The 20,395-nt window shown below is 37.5% G+C and overlaps 1 protein-coding gene across 1 annotated transcript; it reads left to right on the forward strand.

The window, feature by feature from the left end:
- The first annotated feature begins 1,604 nt into the window (after nucleotides 1-1,604).
- LOC110981054 (cryptochrome-1-like) lies at nucleotides 1,605-19,852 on the forward strand. Its single transcript, XM_022238230.2, has 12 exons — nucleotides 1,605-2,007; nucleotides 6,115-6,223; nucleotides 7,625-7,767; nucleotides 8,280-8,464; nucleotides 10,462-10,550; nucleotides 11,196-11,336; nucleotides 11,970-12,140; nucleotides 12,490-12,630; nucleotides 13,333-13,490; nucleotides 14,996-15,093; nucleotides 15,693-15,809; nucleotides 17,031-19,852. The coding sequence occupies exons 1-12, from the start codon at nucleotides 1,811-1,813 to the stop codon at nucleotides 17,378-17,380; spliced, it is 1,899 nt and encodes a 632-aa protein (XP_022093922.1). The 5' UTR covers nucleotides 1,605-1,810; the 3' UTR covers nucleotides 17,381-19,852.
- Nucleotides 19,853-20,395: the final 543 nt, after the last annotated feature.

The raw sequence follows: 20,395 nt of genomic DNA on the forward strand, positions 1-20,395 counted from the left end.
CTTCTTGAAAATAATGACGTTACGCACGTTGTTTTTCACGCGTTATGCAAGCTGATATTGAGCAAACTGAGTATTGTGTCCCAAGTACGAACAATTCACGAGTGGATCCAGTGAGAGTTTCGAAGTTCAAAACTACGAGCATGATTCTTTGCAGAAAGAGGTCACAAGTACAAATAAAGGAGGAAACAATTATCCACCCCTGAATTTCCATTTTCAATCGTACAAAAGACATGCGCGCGCATAATGGAGCAAATGATGAGGAATGAAGGTGCCCACTGGAGAAGCAAAACTTCAACAATTTGTGAAAAAGGTTTTGGTTGCAGTTCCTCAAAAATATTGCTAGTGGTGTTGTTACTGGTGCCAGTGGACCTATGATAAAAAATTTGGAAAAGAACTGTGTTAAATTTAACTGGTTTGTTTGTGTAACTGAAGCAGGGCGGGGACTATTCCATGCTTTGATTTTACGGGGAAAGAATGAATTTTTGTACACTTCCGGTAATGGACGTAAACCCCCCGAGGATGGGGGTGTAAACTGCGCCCCTTTTGAGGTGAGAGGATGGGCTATGAATCATTCCCGCACCTTCTGGTGATGAGGAAAACATTTCAAGTAGATTGTAAAGAATTTATAGTATTTTCCAATGGCAAAAATGTTTGCAGTATCACTAAAAAGGGAAAGAATTTACTTTAAAAAGCTATAAGTATGCTATTCTGATATAAGATTCTGAATGAATCTGATACACATTACAGATGTACATCTTTTCATGAACATCGCCCCTCACCCCGATTTTTAAATTTCCATGGCCGGCAAGTTATCCCCTCCCACCTCTCCGCACTGATTCCCCATCCTCAATTTCTAACAGATTTACGCTACTGCTTCCTATCGCGAGTTTGTGGCTAATAGGCTGAGTTAATGGCTTGAGTGCCCGTGGGTTTTGGCTTTGTGTGGGCTTGATCTACTATGATGTTGAGTTTTCCACGCAGCATTTCGTAGAACTTAGTCAAGTCCTCGGGCTAAGCTTCTGTCCTGACTCAGGGTGCTCTATTCAAGTGAACTTAGGAGTTTCAAGTTGGTATCACTTCCCTTTTGTAGGTGTTGGTCACAAATCAGGCATGCAGCCTGTCTCTGAGCTTTCTCGATGGAATTAGTACCTTTAACTGAGAACAGATCCCACGCTGCAGTTGCGTAATCTTAATGTGGCCTTAAACGAGGGTGAGATACAAGTTGCAAGTCCAGTGCTCTCTCAAGAAAGGTGGATATGCCATTCTTTCAATTCCTTTAAAAGGGTACATCAGGATTTTGAACGGACTAGGCCTATCCCTCACCCACTGGATACGCAACATTTTTCTACCTCTTGTAAAAAAAGCTGTATAAATCTTGCCCACCTATGGCGAGGAAGGGATAAGAAAGAAGAGGTAACTTTGGTTGGATCAACAATATCAATTTTGATGAACGTGACAAATTTAACAACATACTGCAAAACTGACGTTTCTTTTCTTTAAACCCGGTGGGCCTTCTCATGTTCGGGCGCGGGGATCGCGGGAAGGGGTAACTGAAATCGGATCGTTCGCAATCGGGCACATTTCAAGAGCTCCCACCGCGCCCGCGCACCGCTGCATTCATTCGTAACAGGTTGTGCTTCTTGTTGCTGTGTCAGTCGGAAAGCCCTTCAGGATGGTCGATATTTTGTCGTAAATCAGCGCAAACTACCGATTATCTTCGTTGATAATGTCTCCCTACGGATAAAAGAGCTTCTTCTATCTAGAAGGCGCTCAGTTTACCACGGAATATCCCTCAACATCCGACCAAGAAATGGGGAAAAGGAAACGAAGTCGTGGTAGTTCGCGTCGAGGAGTGTCATTGGTTCACTGGTTCAGGAACAAGGGACTTCGCTTGCATGACAACCCTGCTTTACGAGAGGCTCTGGTGGGTGCTAAAACCTTCCGATGTGTGTACATCTTGGATCCTTGGTTTGCTAGATCACCCAACCAGGGTGTCAATAAGTGGAGGTAGGAAATGTTTGTTTAATGATCAAGCCCCACCAAAATTACACAAATTTGCCTAACTTGCCCCCTGACTGAGTCGCCCCTAACAAGTTACAGACTCATCGACTGTCCCCCTCATCATGCTCAGCAGTGGGGCGGGAGTGCTCAGGTTGGGATTATGTTAGAATTTGTGATTTCTCCATTGGCACAACCATTAACAATTTGATAACACATGAAATTTGTCATTTTCAAACTTTTTGAGCAATCGGTGGCACTTGCATTGAGGAAAATGAAATTCATATTAAGCCTAAATGGAAAGAAATTTTACTTTTTCATGTTTTTATTTGTTATTTACCAATTTCTGACTTTGTCAAGGGTTGTGGGAAAGACTAGTTGTAGTACAGTGGAACGCCGCTATAGGGAACACCGCTATACCGAACATTCAGCTGTACCAAACATCGTCCTTGGCGCCCAATAATTTGTGCACAGAAGCTACTTAACACTATTCAGTTGCCATTTGATAAAACAGTTGGTGTTTTTTTCTGTTGGTAAGTGACAAGTGGCCATTATTTCCCCAAGGATTAGAAGGGAAAGTCTCTAGTTGTCAATGGTATTGAATAGACACTGGTTTTGCGACTCCACATGATTGGGTGCGGAAGAAAACCGCACGTACACGCACGGTGGCATTGCACTAACAGTAGTCTAAAGAGGGCACCGCTGATACACAAATCAACCGAGATTCGCCACAGCATGCATCAGAGAGCGATCCTGAGCGGTAGTTTCACGACTTTTAGGATAAACTTGATATCAATTTTTTTGACTCAAGTTAAATAAAAAACAAAAATAATTAACAGATACATTTCTAGAAACCTTAAACTTGAATGCAACGGCAAAACATCACGAAAACAGTGAACCAAGGTATCACAAGAGGGTGCAGTTGGTTAGACAAGAGACTCAACATGGCAACGAAATGTTTGGCAGTTAAATTTGCTATACTGAATGACCGCTGTTCCGAACATTTAGCGTGGACCTTGTCTTGTTCGTTATCGTGGCGTTCCACTGTAGTACTAGTCCGTTTAAACCACTCCCCAGATAGACAAATTCCAATTGATAAATGATGTATACAATACAAACCAGGGTTGAGATTTCTCAGCTTTTTAGCTTATTTCAGCTTTTTTTGTTTTGGATTTCAGCTTTTTTTTCCTCACTGGCTGTGTACAAAAGTATAGGAGATTTTCACAGCTCAGCTTCTTTATCATATGCCTTTTTTCAGCTACCGGTATTTTTATCATTGTTCAATCTCATCCTAGGACTAGTATCTCATCCTAGTAGGCCTAGGACTTCTTATATAGTTATGTGTTTAGTTGATTTATGGTGGTGCCTGAAAGGTTCAGATTTTTGGCTTTTCTGTCTCTTTAAGCCTGACAATGTATGAAACGTGTTTATTATGTATGAGTTGACCTGACACCCTGACGAGCTAGAAATGATCATGACTATAAGTTAGATTTGTTTGCATATTGAAGTTGAAAGAACAGTGAGGGAAACAGTGTTTTGGACAGTATGCTCTCTGCACAAATGGGAATGGCTACATGACTTGTACTACAAGTACTAAAACATGTAAAATGGCTACATCATACATGTACATGTACGTATCCCTGGTATGTTCATGTACATGTACTTTAAATGAACTGAAGGCTCATTTAAATACTTTTAATCTATTGTGTGGTAATGCCTGACCTCAGGAAGTAGTATGGCAAGGTTTGCAGGTCTGTGTTTCGTTTAAATGTACAATACATGCATATACATACAGTACACCAACATTCGTCAAGAAACTCATGATTTTACCATTATTTCTTTGGATGCCAAATGTCAATCTATAGCAGAGAATAATGTTCAGAAAGAGTTCAGAAATGTTCCTCACTTGATACATGTACCTTTGTGCACAGACTTTGTGAGACTGTTTTTTTTCTAAGTAAAGGATTCAAAATTTTCCCTGCTAAGACCTCTTACCTAATGTCAAACAAACTGACCACAGTACTTACATAATTCGCAACATGTAAAGTTAGTTCACCTACAAAAATTGCATAATACAATATATATACAGTATCTATACCAAGACTTCAGCTACAAGTATTCAGAACTACATGTACAGTACATGTGGGGGAAACTTGCAGGCATTCTTCTGGTGATTATTCAACTTTTGTAGCCTGTTTTAAGAAAATTCAGTGCAAATTAGGACCTAATAAAATTCATGTTGGTTGTGCCTACTTGTACATGTACCTGTCAGTATTCAAAATTGTATCCCAGACAGTACAGGAAGTAAAAATGGTTTGTTGATTGAATACAGATGGGCTTACACTTATTGGGACTTTTCCCCCCACCGTTTGACATACGGTATTGCTGTGTGAGTCCTTCATTTTTAATGAAGCTTAGCTTTATAACTGGCTGAAAATGTACAGTACTTCTGAAATTATCCACCTGCTGCCTTGCGAGACATGCGTACATGTACATGTGGTACATGTACATGTACTTGTTTTATATACAGATTTCAGGATGGGTCATATCACGTATTACTTATTAATAATGCATGTATGACATATCGCATGAACATGTCTGCATACCGTACATGTACAGAGTACCAGTACCGGTATATATAAAATACATTTGATTTGCTTTGTTAAAGATTCAACAATCTTACACAAACAAATTTTATGTATCTTGTGTTATTTCATGAAGAGTCTTTTAAAGCTGTAAACAATGTCATGGTAAGAGTGTAAAGCTCTCAGGGTGTGTAGACTTTATACAATACATGTACATCCATGACATATAACCAGATGCTGGGAATGATCATTTTCTGCTTTCCTCAGGGTACAATGAATTCAGCGACCCTAAAGATAATTGATCAGTTCCATGATAAATCATTGCAACTCCTGAAGGGAATAGGGACAGACAGATGATGTATATTTACATGTATTTTGCTAATGAAGTTTTGATGTTTCTCCTAACGGACCTTTGGTTTTAGGATATTTATTGCTACATCTGCTGTACTTTATATTTTTGTTTTCAGGATTGCAATGTCTTTGAGTAACCGTAGAGATTAGAAAAGCTCATTAAAACCTCAAAAAGTCATTGTGAAAAAAACCCAAAATGTATGAATTGTTGAATATGATTATTTACAAAAAAACATATAGATTCTCAGCATTATCTACTTATTATTATTTGGATTTTCTCCAAATTAGACGTTTTGTGCATACACTGCAAATGTACATGGGGAAATTTCAGCTGCAAAATTGAAATTTAAGTATTTGATCCCGCAAAGTTGATTAGACTTTATGGAATAGTACATGTGCATGTATGTTTCATTTTACTTTCAGTGTGTTGTCCATATCTACATGTACATGGTACACAGAAGTAAACTAGATACAAGTATGTTTGCCGTAGCACCATGGATATATCTCTTTTTTGAGTTTGTGGTGTTCTGTAAAGAACTGGTTATACATCTGTACATTATAGAAGCCAAAGAAATAACCATAACCGAAATTACCATATCCCATAATTCTTAAACTCTGCACATTTGTGTAATTTTTGTAAGGTACATGTACATGTAAATGCACATTAATTGACCCAACTGATATGAATGAAATAATAAGGAAAGTTAACACATCAATTAATATACTGTATCTCTGCAACATTTAGAAGTTTGCCATGTTGTTCTTTATAAGGTTGTTCAATTTTATATATGTTGGTGTAAGGGTGAAACCCATGATTAAAATTAACATCCCCCCGACGGAAAAAAATTATGCCAGGGCAAAACCTGTGATTGAAATTAACATTTTTTGGCTGAAAAATCGTCTTGAAATGGTTTTGCGGTACCCACTGTGTCTGTACATCTGATTGGACAGGCCAGCTGGCCTTGGCAAGCTCAGTGGTCAAGGGGTTGTGACGTCTGCACTAGTAAGCAGGAGGTGTGGGTTCGAGTCCCACCCGAGTAATCTTGTGAATTTTTCACGAGCTCTTCAACAAGCACTGATTATACACATACGTCAGTGTAAGGGCAAAACCTGTGATTAAAATTAACATCTCCCCAACAAAATCATCTTGAAACAATTTCGTGTCATTTCTCTTGTGCAGATTCCTGCTTCAGTGCTTGGAAGATCTTGATTCAAGTCTCCGCAAACTTAACTCTCGACTGTTCCTTGTCCGTGGCCAGCCTTCTGATGTATTTCCCAAACTTTTCAAGGTACTGGTACCTGTGTATTGTAAACCTCCATACATGTACACATAAAGCACATGTACATGTACGTGTAAAGCACATGTACAGTACATGTACGTGAGATGTAGTACAATGTATCTGTTTGCTTTTACAAGTCTGTGCAGGAAACTTTTTTGAAAGAAGAAATTTTTAAATGAGTACTTACATGTACATTGGACACGTATATACTTGATGTATATAATTTGTTTTCCAACCATTTTCCTTAAGTGATGATAACATCTTGAAATACATGTAAAGGTACTGTGGAATAATGATGACAGTACAGTATTTGGAATGAATAGAACAGTGATCACGGTGGAGTTTTATATGATTAATACGTGTACATGTACATGTGTCAAGCAAATTGTACATGTACATGTACCTGTGAACTGTACATGTACGTGTAGTCATAGTTCCCTAATTTTAAAGGAGCTACATACTGTACATGTATAATATGAGGGAAACAATGAAGCTTGATTATTGCATGCAATGATGTACGTGTGCACTCATTAATGAGTGTGTTCCTGCAATGAATTGGTGTTTCTCTGTGGTCTGTGTACTAATTGGAGTGATAGTACTGTTGGAGTCTGCTTGCTTGATTGATCACCAAATTTTACATTTTGGCTCCTGTAATGAATTTTAGTTACGATATTCATTTTTAAGATTTTTGTGCATTGGAAATTCTAATGAAGTGAGCTCACTTGTCGTCATTTTTGAGAAGTATAGATGAAAAGTTGTTTTCCTGGATTTTGTATCTTGTGTCTGAGTACAGCACTTGGTATTTAGTTTATGTTTGAAAAAAGAAATTAGTAAAAAAGAAACTTCACAGTGTACGCTACCTACATGTACAATGTGCAGGATTTGTGTGAAAACTAGAAACTAAAGCAACCAATTCATATGAACATGCGTCACTTTCAAATTATGTCCTGTAATAAAACAGTTTGGCATCACTACATGTATGTGACTTGCCCTTTGGATACGTGTACATGTAACCTGTCCCACAGTACACTGTATGTCTTGCTTCTGACAAATACAATCCAGTCTTAGTGCTCTTACATGTACAACAACGTACCATGCATTTTCACCTGTAGATGCTTAACCTTAATAGGTGTATCCAATTTCTTACATGTAGTGTCTTTTTTGTTTCTTGAAGTGTGGATAATGTACATTTGAAGCAAGATATGTGATGGAGAGAACCCCTCCCGCCTTTGTGTTGGTCATTGTTTGATCGGAATCTCAGGAATTCTTTACAGACTTCTAGGGGGATATGTTTGGTAACAATAGTTTAGAGTGTGTATAGGGATTGGACAGGTAAGGGGAGGGGGTTCCCTCCGTCCCATATCTTGCCTGGTACATGTATAATAATGTTGACTTAATGTGGATTTTCAGGAGTGGGGAGTAACTAGGTTATCTTTCGAGGAGGACCCAGAGGTATTTGGCATTCAGCGAGATGCTAAGATCAAAACACTAGCAGCAACATTCAAAGTACAAGTCATCACCAGAATGTCACATACACTCTACGATCCAAAGGAGTGAGTAATTGAGAGTGAAGAAGTTTCTCTCTTTCCTTTTAAATAAACACTTGTGTCGTTATTCTTAAGAAATGTCATGCACATGTAATTTACCCCCACAATGTAAAGGCCATAAGGATTTTGCATTAAATAGGTACGTTTGTGTAAGTTTTTGTCTACATCTGATGAGCTTTGTGAATAGTTTTCTTGTGAATTTTGAAAAAGTTACATGTAGTAACCATTAATGAGAGCACTTTTATTTCTTATCTAGCTAATAGCTTAATAGGTTAAAGTTTCTGTATTGATGTTTTTTTTGGAATACAGTACCAGGTTCTGATATTCTTTATTTTCAGTACTCAAGAATTGTCCAGATCAGACGAAACAGTTCACACTTGTGCTGTATCAAGCAAGGAAATGTTTATCTTTCCTCTCAGTATTATCATACAGACATGAACATATTTTGTAAGCATTATACCAGTTTTTCTTAAAGGTGGCATTTGTATAAATTCAACTTTTCATTGTGTAATTGGCAGGATTGTGAAGATGAATAATAGCAATCCACCGCTAACTTACAAGCATTTCCAGTATCTCATCTCACTCCTTGATCAACCAACATTCCCTGAGGAGACCATAACGCTATCCGACATTGAAGGAATCAACACAGCCATTGCAGCCAATCATGATTCTAAGTATGGACTAGCAACACTGGAAGAGCTGGGTAAGTTCATTATGCATGCTTATCCTCCTGCTTTGCATGCATTAAGTCTTGTTTTTCTGTCCAAGCTAAATTGAGGTTATTTTTTAGTTTGTGCGGAAACTAGCTTTTTAATTTGATTATACATGTAAAGTAGTGCAGTTTGGAAAATAAAATTCAGGTGTAGTGTTGATTAAGGTTTGCTTTAAACTCATATTAAAACGTGCATACAGTGTACATGTACATAACTTTGAGAATGCTGTTTATACATGAGCACCTCTTTTGGTTGAATTTACATGTACTTAAATATATAATGTATCTGTGATGATTCACTTTGAATAATGCAGCAATATTACCTGAGACACACAGGAACATGTACATGTACTAGTATATGTAAAATTTGAGCATTTAAACGGAATGATTTAACAGGACATCTACTGGTTTGTTGTGCTGCAAATTTCATTTCAATTTCAAATTTAGAGCAAAATAAAAAGTAGACTGACTGGACTTGGACTAGTGTTGCCTGGACTCTGCAAGATTCTTCTTTGATATAATTAACTAACAAGGCAAAATGGTTATGAAACTTGTTTTTACGCTACATACTGCACTGTACCTGCCATAAACAGGGCAGATTGTGATTTTTCGTGCTTCAGTAGCAAGTTTACAGCTTCTTTTTTCTAATATATACATGTACCGGTAAGTATTTGGAAATTAATATACATGTAGGTACTGTATGTGCATGCACGTACATGTAGTGTAGCACACAGAATGGCATTTTCAAATTTTTGGTATTGACGCTTTGAGTTACGGATAGTTTATTGTACATAAAGGCCTATTCTTTTGTTGGGAATACAGAAATCATCGAGGTAAACAGAGTTTTGACTTAACGGGCTTCGACTTATCAAGATTTTACTGTACATGTATGTACATGTATACTTGTGTATTTAAGTAGCATTTCATAACTTTCGTTCTTAGTAAGAAAATGTCTTCTTATTACATTTCACTTTTTATTGACTTGTCATAAGTTCGCTTGTGACATTTTAATAAAATTAACCATTGTTGGCCACTTCTAAAGTACCTGTGAAAATTTGATGAATTTTGTGTTTTTGGAGTACTGGTAGTTAAATTTTTATAGCTCCGTGGTTATACGTACATGTACCCGGTACGAGTACATGTACATGTTATTTTTGAGCTGTAGTTGCATGTCCTTGGTTTTCAAAATTTAACCTTGAATATGTGTTCATTATTGTAGTACCGGTACATGTGTACATGTATGTGTACTGTATTTACACATATGCAATATACATGTACATGTATGGTCATATGCAAGGTGCTTAAAAGAACGGTATTGTCAGTGAAGGACAAAAACTGATAAATGCCTGTGTTTATTTGTAAGACATATTTGTCCACTGAAATGTTTTTAATGTAGTATCTAGAGATACACATGAATTCATTTACATGTAAATACATGTAGAAATAGTTCATGATGAAACTTTCAAAGTACATATAATAGCCAAATAAATTGATATTGGTATTTACACATTCTTTCATGGTGTCAAAGTAAAATATAGTGTAGAAAATAAATTTTCCACGGGAGTCAAAGAAATGATTCTACTCATCAGTGGAACAGACCTACAGTCCTGAACAAGATTGTTGGGACATGTACAGTGTACACGTACACATGTGTCAATAGCTTTACCAGGTCCCCATATCCCCTGGCCAATGTTGTCATCTCAAGCTGGAGCACAGACTGCGCAGCAAGACCCAACATTGAGAAGGGCCTTCGGATGGGGGCCCAGTGAGATTTGGCTAGGGTTGTACCAATAGTTATACCTACATGTACATAGGCACATGTATAGGGTAATTTTGACCTTTTGGAGGGACAAGTGCATTTGGATCCACTCTTGTCAAAGTTTTCATAAAGTGATCTCAGAACACATATTGGAAATCAGTGTCCGTGTTTACTTCTCCTATGGTTCTACTCATAATAAAATTGTAAGTATTCTTATTGGTTTGTGCAGGGTTTGATTCGGAAGATATCCCACCACCAGTCTGGATAGGGGGAGAGACTGTTGCCAAGCAACAGTTGGACCGGCATCTGGAACGAAAGGTGAACATAAGACACAGCATCTCTTGATTTATTTGTTAAAGATGTCAAAGTTTGTCTGAGGATTAGTCTGAAGGGAGAACTGTTGCTGCATTTTTTGTTGAACATTCATATAATAATAAACAGATGGAATTTTCCTTTTTGTTATTCGGATGAAATGGTGAGCCGACTGAGTATTTGACAAAAACTGTTGTTTGTAACAAATACTGGTATCTTTGTTGCTTGCTTGGCACTTTATGTAAAACTTACAGACATGATAATTACCAGCTTCAGGCAAAGGTAAGAAAATGTTCAATAAATGATATGACACAACTACAATGGTGCGTCATTCAACTAGAATGAAACGCCTTTCTGTGCTTAATGTTTTGCAACTTAAAAAGCTCATGCAAAAAGAACGGTACATCCAAATGTACATCATTGTGCAGATGTACATGTGTGATGGCCATCAACAAAGTATTGTGGCAATTTGATCAAATGATAATGTTGATACATGTACATGTGTAGCCGTGTTATTTATGGAAACAGAACCTGCCAATCAAGACAATCTTAACAATCGAGACTTTATCTGCTTGTTTACATGTACTTTGTTAATGTACTAACGAGAGTTGGACAATTTGGCCATCATCTGTCTTGTTTTTGTTTCCTTAGGCATGGGTTGCCAATTTTGAACGTCCTCGCATGTCCAGTGCATCACTGATGGCTTGCCCTACTGGATTGGGCCCATATCTCAGGTTTGGGTGTCTGTCGCCAAGATTGTTCTACTGGAGACTGACTGAACTCTACCAAAAGGTCCAGTTATTTGAATTTTGCATTCTTTATAATTCAGAGATATGAATAAGTTGCTTTAACTAGAAAGAGCAGTTACTTCAGTGGAAGTCCCCAAATTCATGTCTGAACATACATGTGACTACCATATTTTTTATTGTTTTTTTTTAAATGAGTTCCTAACAATTAGTTTACTGAGCTCAGCAGATGGAATCTTTGAAACAATTTGACATAGAACAAAGATTGGAGCATTTAAATCTATATCTTGGAATATGTGTGTACATGTATGTACAATGTATGAAGTGTTTCTAATTTGAATGGATGTTATTCAAACATATAGAGTGAATATCTTTTGGGCTGCAAAATTTGGGAACCATCCTTTTTTTAATCTGATGTTTGGAAATGTTTTACTGGTTTAGGATATATTTCAAAATTAAGCTCATTCCTAGTATATTGTGCCTATTTTCTCATAGATATACATGTATCATCATATTTTTTGGAGAGAATCACTAAATATGTATGTTTTGTCTCAATGCACAAATACAGTTAATATAAGGATTTACCCAAACACAAAATACACTATTTTCACCTCTTGTCCAAGAGGAAAGAATCTTGCAACGTCCCTGCTATTCTCTGGTTGCTTTGTATATTTTCCAGATGAAGAAGACGAGCAACATTCCATTGTTTCTTCACGGTCAGCTCTACTGGCGAGAGTTCTTCTTCACATTGGGATACAACAACCAGAAATTGGATCAGATGGTTGGCAATCCAATTTGTATTCAAATACCATGGGAGAAGAATGAAGAAGCCTTGCAGAGATGGAGAGATGTGAGATTATGTCATCAGTAGTCATGGCAATATTTCAACAATAACAATCAGTTTTTAATGGCTGAAAAATTTGATTTAACAAGTACAGAATACCTGTGGGCTGGCATACAGTCCAGCACATATCAAGGTTTCAGTATTGTAGCTTTTACAGTGTGTTAACATCAAAGTAAATTCAGTTTCATTAAGACAATTGATTCATTCAGTCTACAGCACACCTTCACTCATACAATAAACTTACAAGTGCTCTTTTAATTGTTTGCACAACAAGACACTGTGATTGTTGCTAATTTCAGTTTGAAGCAACACAATGCATTTAAGGTTTTCTCTTGAAATTGATTTATTTGTATAGGGCCAGACTGGATTCCCATGGATTGATGCTATCATGATCCAGTTGAGACAAGAAGGTTGGGTGCATCCAGTGGCTCGGCATGCTGTAGCCTGCTTCTTGACAAGAGGTGACTTGTGGATCAGCTGGGAGGAAGGGGCAAAGGTCAGGCTTACCTCTGTCATTGTTACTTGTCATTAGAAGGTGAAGCATTTTGTAGGAGGAACTACATGTATTTTCAACAGTTCAATAAGATTATCACTACATCTGACTGAAAAATGATTGGTTTACCTTGAGTGGATCAGAGTACCATGATAACTGAAGAGTTGTGGTATGAAGGATTATGAAAACTATAACACCTCATCTCGGATTGGTCAAGAGCTTCTAACATTACATTTGCATAGCAACCAAAAACCTATAATCATACATAACCAGGAGCAGTGTGAGCAAATGCATGCTGTTGTGCAGATTGTATGTATTCCAAAATGCTAGCACTACTAAGCTGGGTTCAATTATTTCCTGAAGAGGTACATGTACTTTGGAAAATTATTGAAAAGTACTGGTAAATTTTCAACAAATTTCTCATTCAGTTTGTGCACATTTTATATGTATTTACACTGAATTAATACGTTATTGCTGAAATCAAGCAGAATCTGTGGGAGAGGTGTCAAACAACAATTATTGACTGTTTTATTTTGTATTGTACATTTAGTAAAACTACTTTTCTTAGGTGATCCATGGAATGTTCTTAGAATGCTCCATGGATCACCTTTAGAGGCTTGTTTTACCCCACCAATCATTGTAGTCATTATTTGTGTACTTTTATCTCTTACCGTAGAAGGATTGATGTACGTGTTTTGTTTTCAGATATTTGAGGACCTTCTGCTTGATGCTGATTGGAGTGTGAATGCTGGGAATTGGATCTGGTTGTCATGTTCCTCTTTCTATCAGCAGTTCTTCCACTGTTACACATTTTGCCCAGTCAAGTTTGGTCAGCAGACAGACCCCAATGGTGACTTCATACGGTGAGTCAAATAAAGCCAAGATGCTAGCATATGCCGTAATTTTCAGAATATAAGCCACCTGATGTATAAGCCGCACTGGTGTACAAGCCACACCGCAGCGCTGATAATCCAACCATGAAGGTGCTGCATGTTGAAGCCCCAGTACAGTGCATCAGTGGTTCCAACTTTTGCGGGCTGGATGATTGTCCTACATGAGCTGCGCATCAGCTCTTGCCCTTTTTTTCCAAGTGGCCAGAAAAAGTTTTGCTCTCGGGGACGTACAATACAATCTTGGTAACTTGAAGTCAGTTAAGTTGAAAGATCATTTAATCTCGTAGGCTGACTATTTCTTGCCAAAAGAACGGCTTTTGTGTAACAAAATACCTCTTTAACTGTCCACAACACTAGATCCGGTTATCTCGAAGTTTTTGTGATGCCATTAAAAAAACACCGCCAAATCACTTCAAAAATGAAAAAAACGCAGTAAGACCTTGGTTCCAATCATCACATTGGAACTGCTTGTGCTGTATGCATGCTGCGTGCAACACACACACTGTGTGCACCAACGCGATTGCAACAAATCCTGTTTTCAGGCTAGCTTGACTGCTACCGCAGACTCATTCATGAACTGTTCAATTGCTGACTCTTTCCAATAACCACGTGACCACAGAAAGTTTTCATCAGAAAACCCAAGTGAAAAATACCTAAAATTCTGTGGCATGTCACGCCAAACAATGATCGGCAAAAAGATGAAAGATCTGCCACACGAAGGTAGACCATTGAAGCGATTGATTTTTAATGGTACATGTAGAAAGAAATCTTTAGGTAACAACAGTAAAGAAAATCTTAGTAAAATGATTACTTGTCTGAAAAAAAGAATAAAAAGCAGGAAAATAATCACTGAAAAATGTTGCCACAGCAGAGCAAGTAAAGTTTAAGATTACGTACACATTTCATGTATGTGTTTCATGACCCCATTACTGGGCAATTCCGTTAATAACTTGAAATCCGGACAACTTGAATTTTTATTTATTCTCTGAGATTCAAGTTATCAGATTTAAAAGGCAACCTATGAAAACATGACTGCGCCACCAGCACTTGGTACGCGTGGCCTGGCCATGGTTCTTATGACTGATTTTATCCTTCCGAGTTTACCGTGTAAGCCGCGCAACGAATCAGCTGTAAGGACTTTTTCAGCGTGAGAATCTATGTTTAAGCTATGGTTTATATTCTGATAATTACAGTAGTCATCAGCTGACAATGGATGAATGCTGCCTTTTGCATGGCTTAGAATTTGGCTCAGTATTGGACTTTCATGTACTCAGAAAAAAGTACTTAGGTAATCTGGTTTTGTGCACTTCGTAGAAATTTCTTTCCACCAGGGAGCTGGAAAACTATAATATTTTTGGTTTCAGCATTGAAGTTGTAGTTTGATCAATATATAAGATGTTGATGCCCTGATATCACTGGTGAAGAACAGTACTATGATTTGTAAGAGCAATTTATTGTTATTCTAAATATTGCAGTAAGTACATCCCAGCTCTGAAGAACTTCTCTTCCAAGTACATTTACAACCCATGGACAGCTCCGCTTGAAATCCAAGAACAGGCAAAATGCACCATTGGTAAGAAATTTATGGAAATTAGAATGTTGATTGTTCTAGGAGAAATCATGATCTTGGTATCATTCTTTCAATTTTAGCTGAATTACTAGAGAATGGTACAGGTACATGTATGTTCGACAAAGTCAGGTTTTCCTTTTAATTACATGTTTCTGGTTTTGCTTGTGCCTTGTTAGAATACTTAGCCTACTTTTTCTGTTTTTCAAGTGCTGTAGGTATATGTATATCACGCATTTTGTATTTTGTGCAGTGGAGTATCCAATGTGTGCAACAACTACATGTGTAGCGATAATGAAATATGGAGTAGAGACAGATATAGATACTTTAGAAGTTGAATTTTGTTGAAAATGGTGAATTTGTAGCATGGACGGCTGACTTTGACCTGATATTTTTCTATTTATTCACATTCTCTTGAAGTTATATGAATCAGACTTTACTTGAGCCACCATTTTAAAGTAAGATTTACGAAAGCCCTCTGTTAACTTTTTTTTAACATTGTCTGAACTCATTTCCTATTTCCTCTCAATTTTTTGTGTTACAAATGACTTTAGAACACTTAGATCTGATATACATGTTCTTGATATTTTCTGCTTTATCATTAGGTAAAGACTATCCTTTCCCGATGGTTAACCACAATGAGGCAATTCGTAGAAACACCGAGCGAATGAATAACATCCTGCAGAATGTCTCCTCCAAGACTCCTAAGTACATCCATGATGGTGAGAAAACGGCTTTAATACAGATATCATTGCATGTTGAAAGGATTTCAGCATTAGTGAGTCCAAGCATCCCCATACTCAGTTTGTATAGTGAGCCCAAGCATCCCAATACTCAGTTTGTATAGTGAGCCCAAGCATCCCAATACTCAGTTTGTATAGTGAGCCCAAGCATCCCCATACTCAGTTTGTGTAGTGAGTCCAAGCATCCCCATACTCAGTTTGTGTAGTGAGTCCAAGCATCCTCATACTCAGTTTGTATAGTGAGCCCAAGCATCCCAATACTCAGTTTGTATAGTGAGCCCAAGCATCCCCATACTCAGTTTGTGTAGTGAGTCCAAGCATCCCCATACTCAGTTTGTGTAGTGAGTCCAAGCATCCCCATACTCAGTTTGTGTAGTGAGTCCAAGCATCCTCATACTCAGTTTGTGTAGTGAGTCCAAGCATCCTCATACTCAGTTTGTATAGTGAGCCCAAGCATCCCAATACTCAGTTTGTATAGTGAGCCCAAGCATCCCCATACTCAGTTTGTGTAGTGAGTCCAAGCATCCTCATACTCAGTTTGTGTAGTGAGTCCAAGCATCCTCATACTCAGTTTGTATAGTGAGTCTAAGCATCCCAATACTCAGTTTGTGTAGTGAGTCCAAGCATCCTCATACTCAGTTTGTGTAGTGAGTCCAAGCATCCTCATATTCAGTTTGTGTAGTGAGTCCAAGCATCCTCATACTCAGTTTGTGTAGTGAGTCCAAGCATCCCAATACTCAGTTTGTGTAGTGAGACCAAGCATCCCAATACTCAGTTTGTGTAGTGAGGCCAAGCATCCTCATACTCAGGTTTTGTAGTGAGTCCAAGCATCCTCATACTCAGTTTGTGTTGGGTTTATTATATGTTGATAAGATTCCCGCATTAATAAGTCCTAACATCATCATACTCTGTGAATGGTTTATGAGATTCATCAGATGTTAGACTTAACCGACTTTTATTTGGGGTACCACCAAAACGGGATAGCATTACCATCACTTTATTGACTGTTATACTTTATATTTGGTGCCATGTTTGATCTTTTCTAGCAGTGAAAGTTTTGGTAATCCATCAAACACCACATGTTAATGTTTTCTGGAATGATTATTAGACAGCTAAATTGATCTAAAAATTACTTTGTGAAATATTTTGTGAAAATCTAGTTTTGGAGTCATGTTCAAATGAATGCTCTTTTTTTTGTAGAGTGCTCCACTGGTGTTCCGTCCTTCTGTCGAACATCCAGCAGTACCTGGGTATCAAACACACCCCAAGAGCCACTGCGTAAAATGCCACATCTATCCCAGGATTCCATGCCAGTGTTGTCTCATGATAGAATGCTGTCACAGGGGAGTATGGCTTTGCTCCCACAAGATGAAGTACCGGGTACCAGTGGGTATATGTCTACAAATCAATCTACTATGCTGACATTGACAGATCCATACACATGTAATATGACACAAGAGAGTCTGGTGGCTGCTCAGCCCTCCCAGGATGCACCTGGAACATCCTGGAATGACTCCAACAATCTAGCCAATCAGTATTTCAATCAGTAATGAATCCATAAAGAATCTGGATTCCATTACATCAGTCATTTTCACTAGATCTCATTTTCCCCAGATCTCATTTTCCCCATCCCATAATGTTCAACCAAATATTGAGGATATTATGATGGATTACAGGGTGTAAGGTAAGATGGTTGAATATGTGGAGACAGCTTCTTGTAAAAAACATGTAAAAGTTTACAGAAAATAAATTAAAATGTGTAATATACACTAGGAATATTACAAGATCAATAATTTATGATTCATAAGTTTGTATAATTCTAGCTTGTGGAATCTCAAAGCAGAGGGGGTGCGTTTGAGCCTGAGTTAAATTCCAAGCTCTAATAATTGTGAAATAATGAGTCAGTCCCCTACCAATTCCAAATTAGAACTGCCAGACATTACTGATTCTTAAAGATTCATCTTGGTAGGTGAACCTACATGTAGTCTCCCAGAGACTGTGGATAAGTTGAAGCTTTAGATCTCATCATTTTGCCCACACTTCTGAACAAAAATTGTTTTTCTGAAGCAGGTAATCACTTTGCAGGGTCCTCCATAGTTATCAAAATTTTTCCTATGATAATGCAACATTTTTCTCAATGTTTGATGTTTGGAATTGGTTCTAGAACCTCAGCTGGAGTTTGGAGATATCTGTGTTATGTTCACAGCTCAATGCATTTAATGCTTTAGTTAAATGAGCAATATTTGGGGAAGAATCAATGTCTCATCATTGGTAAATTTAACCATCCCTAGGAACTTACATGTATACTGAGCAAATGAAACATAAATACTAGCTGAAAAACAATACAGGCGATTCACAATGCAGGGCACCACCTACAGGTTGTCATGGAGAGGCCTTTTCACAGTACATGGTGGGATAAAGTCTCGTTAAAAAAGTCTCATCCACTATCTGCTCTGTGTGCGGAAAACTGTGTGCGGAATGATTACCTTGGTTGAAAATTCGAAATTACTTATTGCAAATGGGTGTGAGGTAGTCACAATGGTTTGTAGTGCAGGGAAAGCCTCAGTCTATCAAATATCCCCAAATTACATTTGAAATGCACTTAATCGTAGCAGCGTGTTAAGCATAAACTTGAAAAGTTGCCTGTCTGCAGCAAACTCTTGGTGGCGCACTGTATTATGAATTGGCCGTATTGTATCAAAGCCTTTAAGTTGATTCCGTAAAGTAGTTTATTCGAAGAATAATCATTATATGATTGAACAATTTATTTGATTAAATGGCCATCTTGGTGCTTGCCACTAACTATAGACTAACTATAGTAAATGGAAAGTCGTGGAATTCTTCAGGAATTTGTTAACGATATCAGAGGTCAAGATGTAAAAACTAAAAAGAAAACAGATGCTGTTACTAAATAGTTGGTGCTTTATGAACTTTATTACATTTTACCTGGAATTTTGCATAATTAGAATGGTTTGTCAGATATAATAGGGACTTCATTATGGGTTATAAATAAAGTGAATATATACCAGAGTAGCATTATTTTATTGTATATTTCTGTCTCACCGCTTGTAGTGCATCCACTTCGGATTTGAAATCAATGAACAATGAAACTGTTCAGTACAGTGGCTTTGATGAAGTTTTCTTCTTTGTGTACTATATTTGTGCTTTAAGTGAAAACTCGTAAGGGGTATCTGTTGTGTTCATGTATATCTGTAAATATCTAGTCAAATGAATTTGAACAAAACATCACGCTTGGAGGAATGGTTTGGAACAATTCTGGATTGTGCCTTTCCAGAGAAATATTTGTTTTTGTCAATAGATGCTTTGCCTTTTTGTTTTGTAGAATTCCAGTCAATGACAAACATATTTATGTCAAAAATGAAACATCCCCATGTTGTGATATTTTGTTACTATGTAATGCTACTCCACTTAGTGTTAAGAATTAAGTGTAATTCTAAAACATTTTCTCGAGTTACAGGTTTACATTTTAGCACTGAGGCACTTTAATTAAGTTATATGTCAGATTTAATTTCAATTAAAAAGTCATGTTTTGGTTGCAGTCATAAAAGGTTACTTACGTACATTTTATTGTAAGCCAAGCACAGCAGGTTAAAGAATCAATAACAGATGCTGGATATAGAATTAACATTGTAAAAATCTTGTCGTCAACCTTCGCAAGGTTCTTTAGGTTAACAAATTTGTTCGGGAAATTATTAATCTTTGTACCACATCAGAAAAAAAGCACACACACTTTACTCGTACTTCATGTTAGTATTTGTACAAATGATCTGGGATTCTTTTATAATTTATGGACTGGTATTAAGGGGCTTGTCTGGAGCACAATTGACCCAATTGTAATTGTCAGTATATGTACACGTATTAAACAATGATTTAGCATCATGTTAAATTTTTTCCCAATAAGTCTAACAAGAACTTCTGTAATATACTTTAATGACTTTAGTGTGGAAAAGACTTTAATAAATAGAGAGAAATGTAATAAAGACTTTTAAATAAGATTTGAAGGTTTGCATTGTGAAGATAGTAATAGTAACTTGATTTGACAGAGTAAGCTGTTCGAAACGTTGAGCCCCCCCTTCTCATCACATAGCACATAGCAATGAAATGCACCCGATTTTTCTGTCATGCATCTCGTGGCACCCACCTTGGAACTAGATGAAAATTCAAAATGTGCATGGTTTGAACTATGGAAAATTCTTTAGTTGATGTCTCTCGAAGGCATCAGAATGAGCAGATCGGTCCAGGATGTCAGTGTAACAGTCACCAATTTCATTAACCACTTCTCAAGCTCCACTTCTAAATTGGTGGATATACGTTCAAATTAATGTTGTTGCCACAGCAGAATGTCAGGAACAGGTGATGGGGGCAGAAAAGGCAGGAAAGGATTGTACAGAGACCAGCAGCTATGCATGAGACAATAAAGTGCCTCAATTTAAAAATGTTCACCACTCAGTACAAGAAGAAAACCAAGAGCAAGACTGGAAGTGAGATCTCCGATTGCAAATTATTCACAAGCATGATTGTTTTGGGACAGCAAATGAAACTTG

Source organism: Acanthaster planci, linkage group LG03 (genome assembly GCF_054643075.1).
Source record: "Acanthaster planci isolate LZ-2023a linkage group LG03, COTS_SCS, whole genome shotgun sequence".
NCBI lineage: Eukaryota > Metazoa > Echinodermata > Asteroidea > Valvatida > Acanthasteridae > Acanthaster > Acanthaster planci.

Bases quoted from the DNA above. Each gene is read 5' to 3' on its own strand.
- LOC110981054 (XM_022238230.2), top strand. From the start codon at position 1,811: ATGGGGAAAAGGAAACGAAGTCGTGGTAGTTCGCGTCGAGGAGTGTCA. The intron at 8,465-10,461 runs GTAAGTTCATTA...TGGTTTGTGCAG, and splicing joins AGCAACACTGGAAGAGCTGG to GGTTTGATTCGGAAGATATC. The intron at 13,491-14,995 runs GTGAGTCAAATA...TAAATATTGCAG, and splicing joins CCCAATGGTGACTTCATACG to TAAGTACATCCCAGCTCTGA.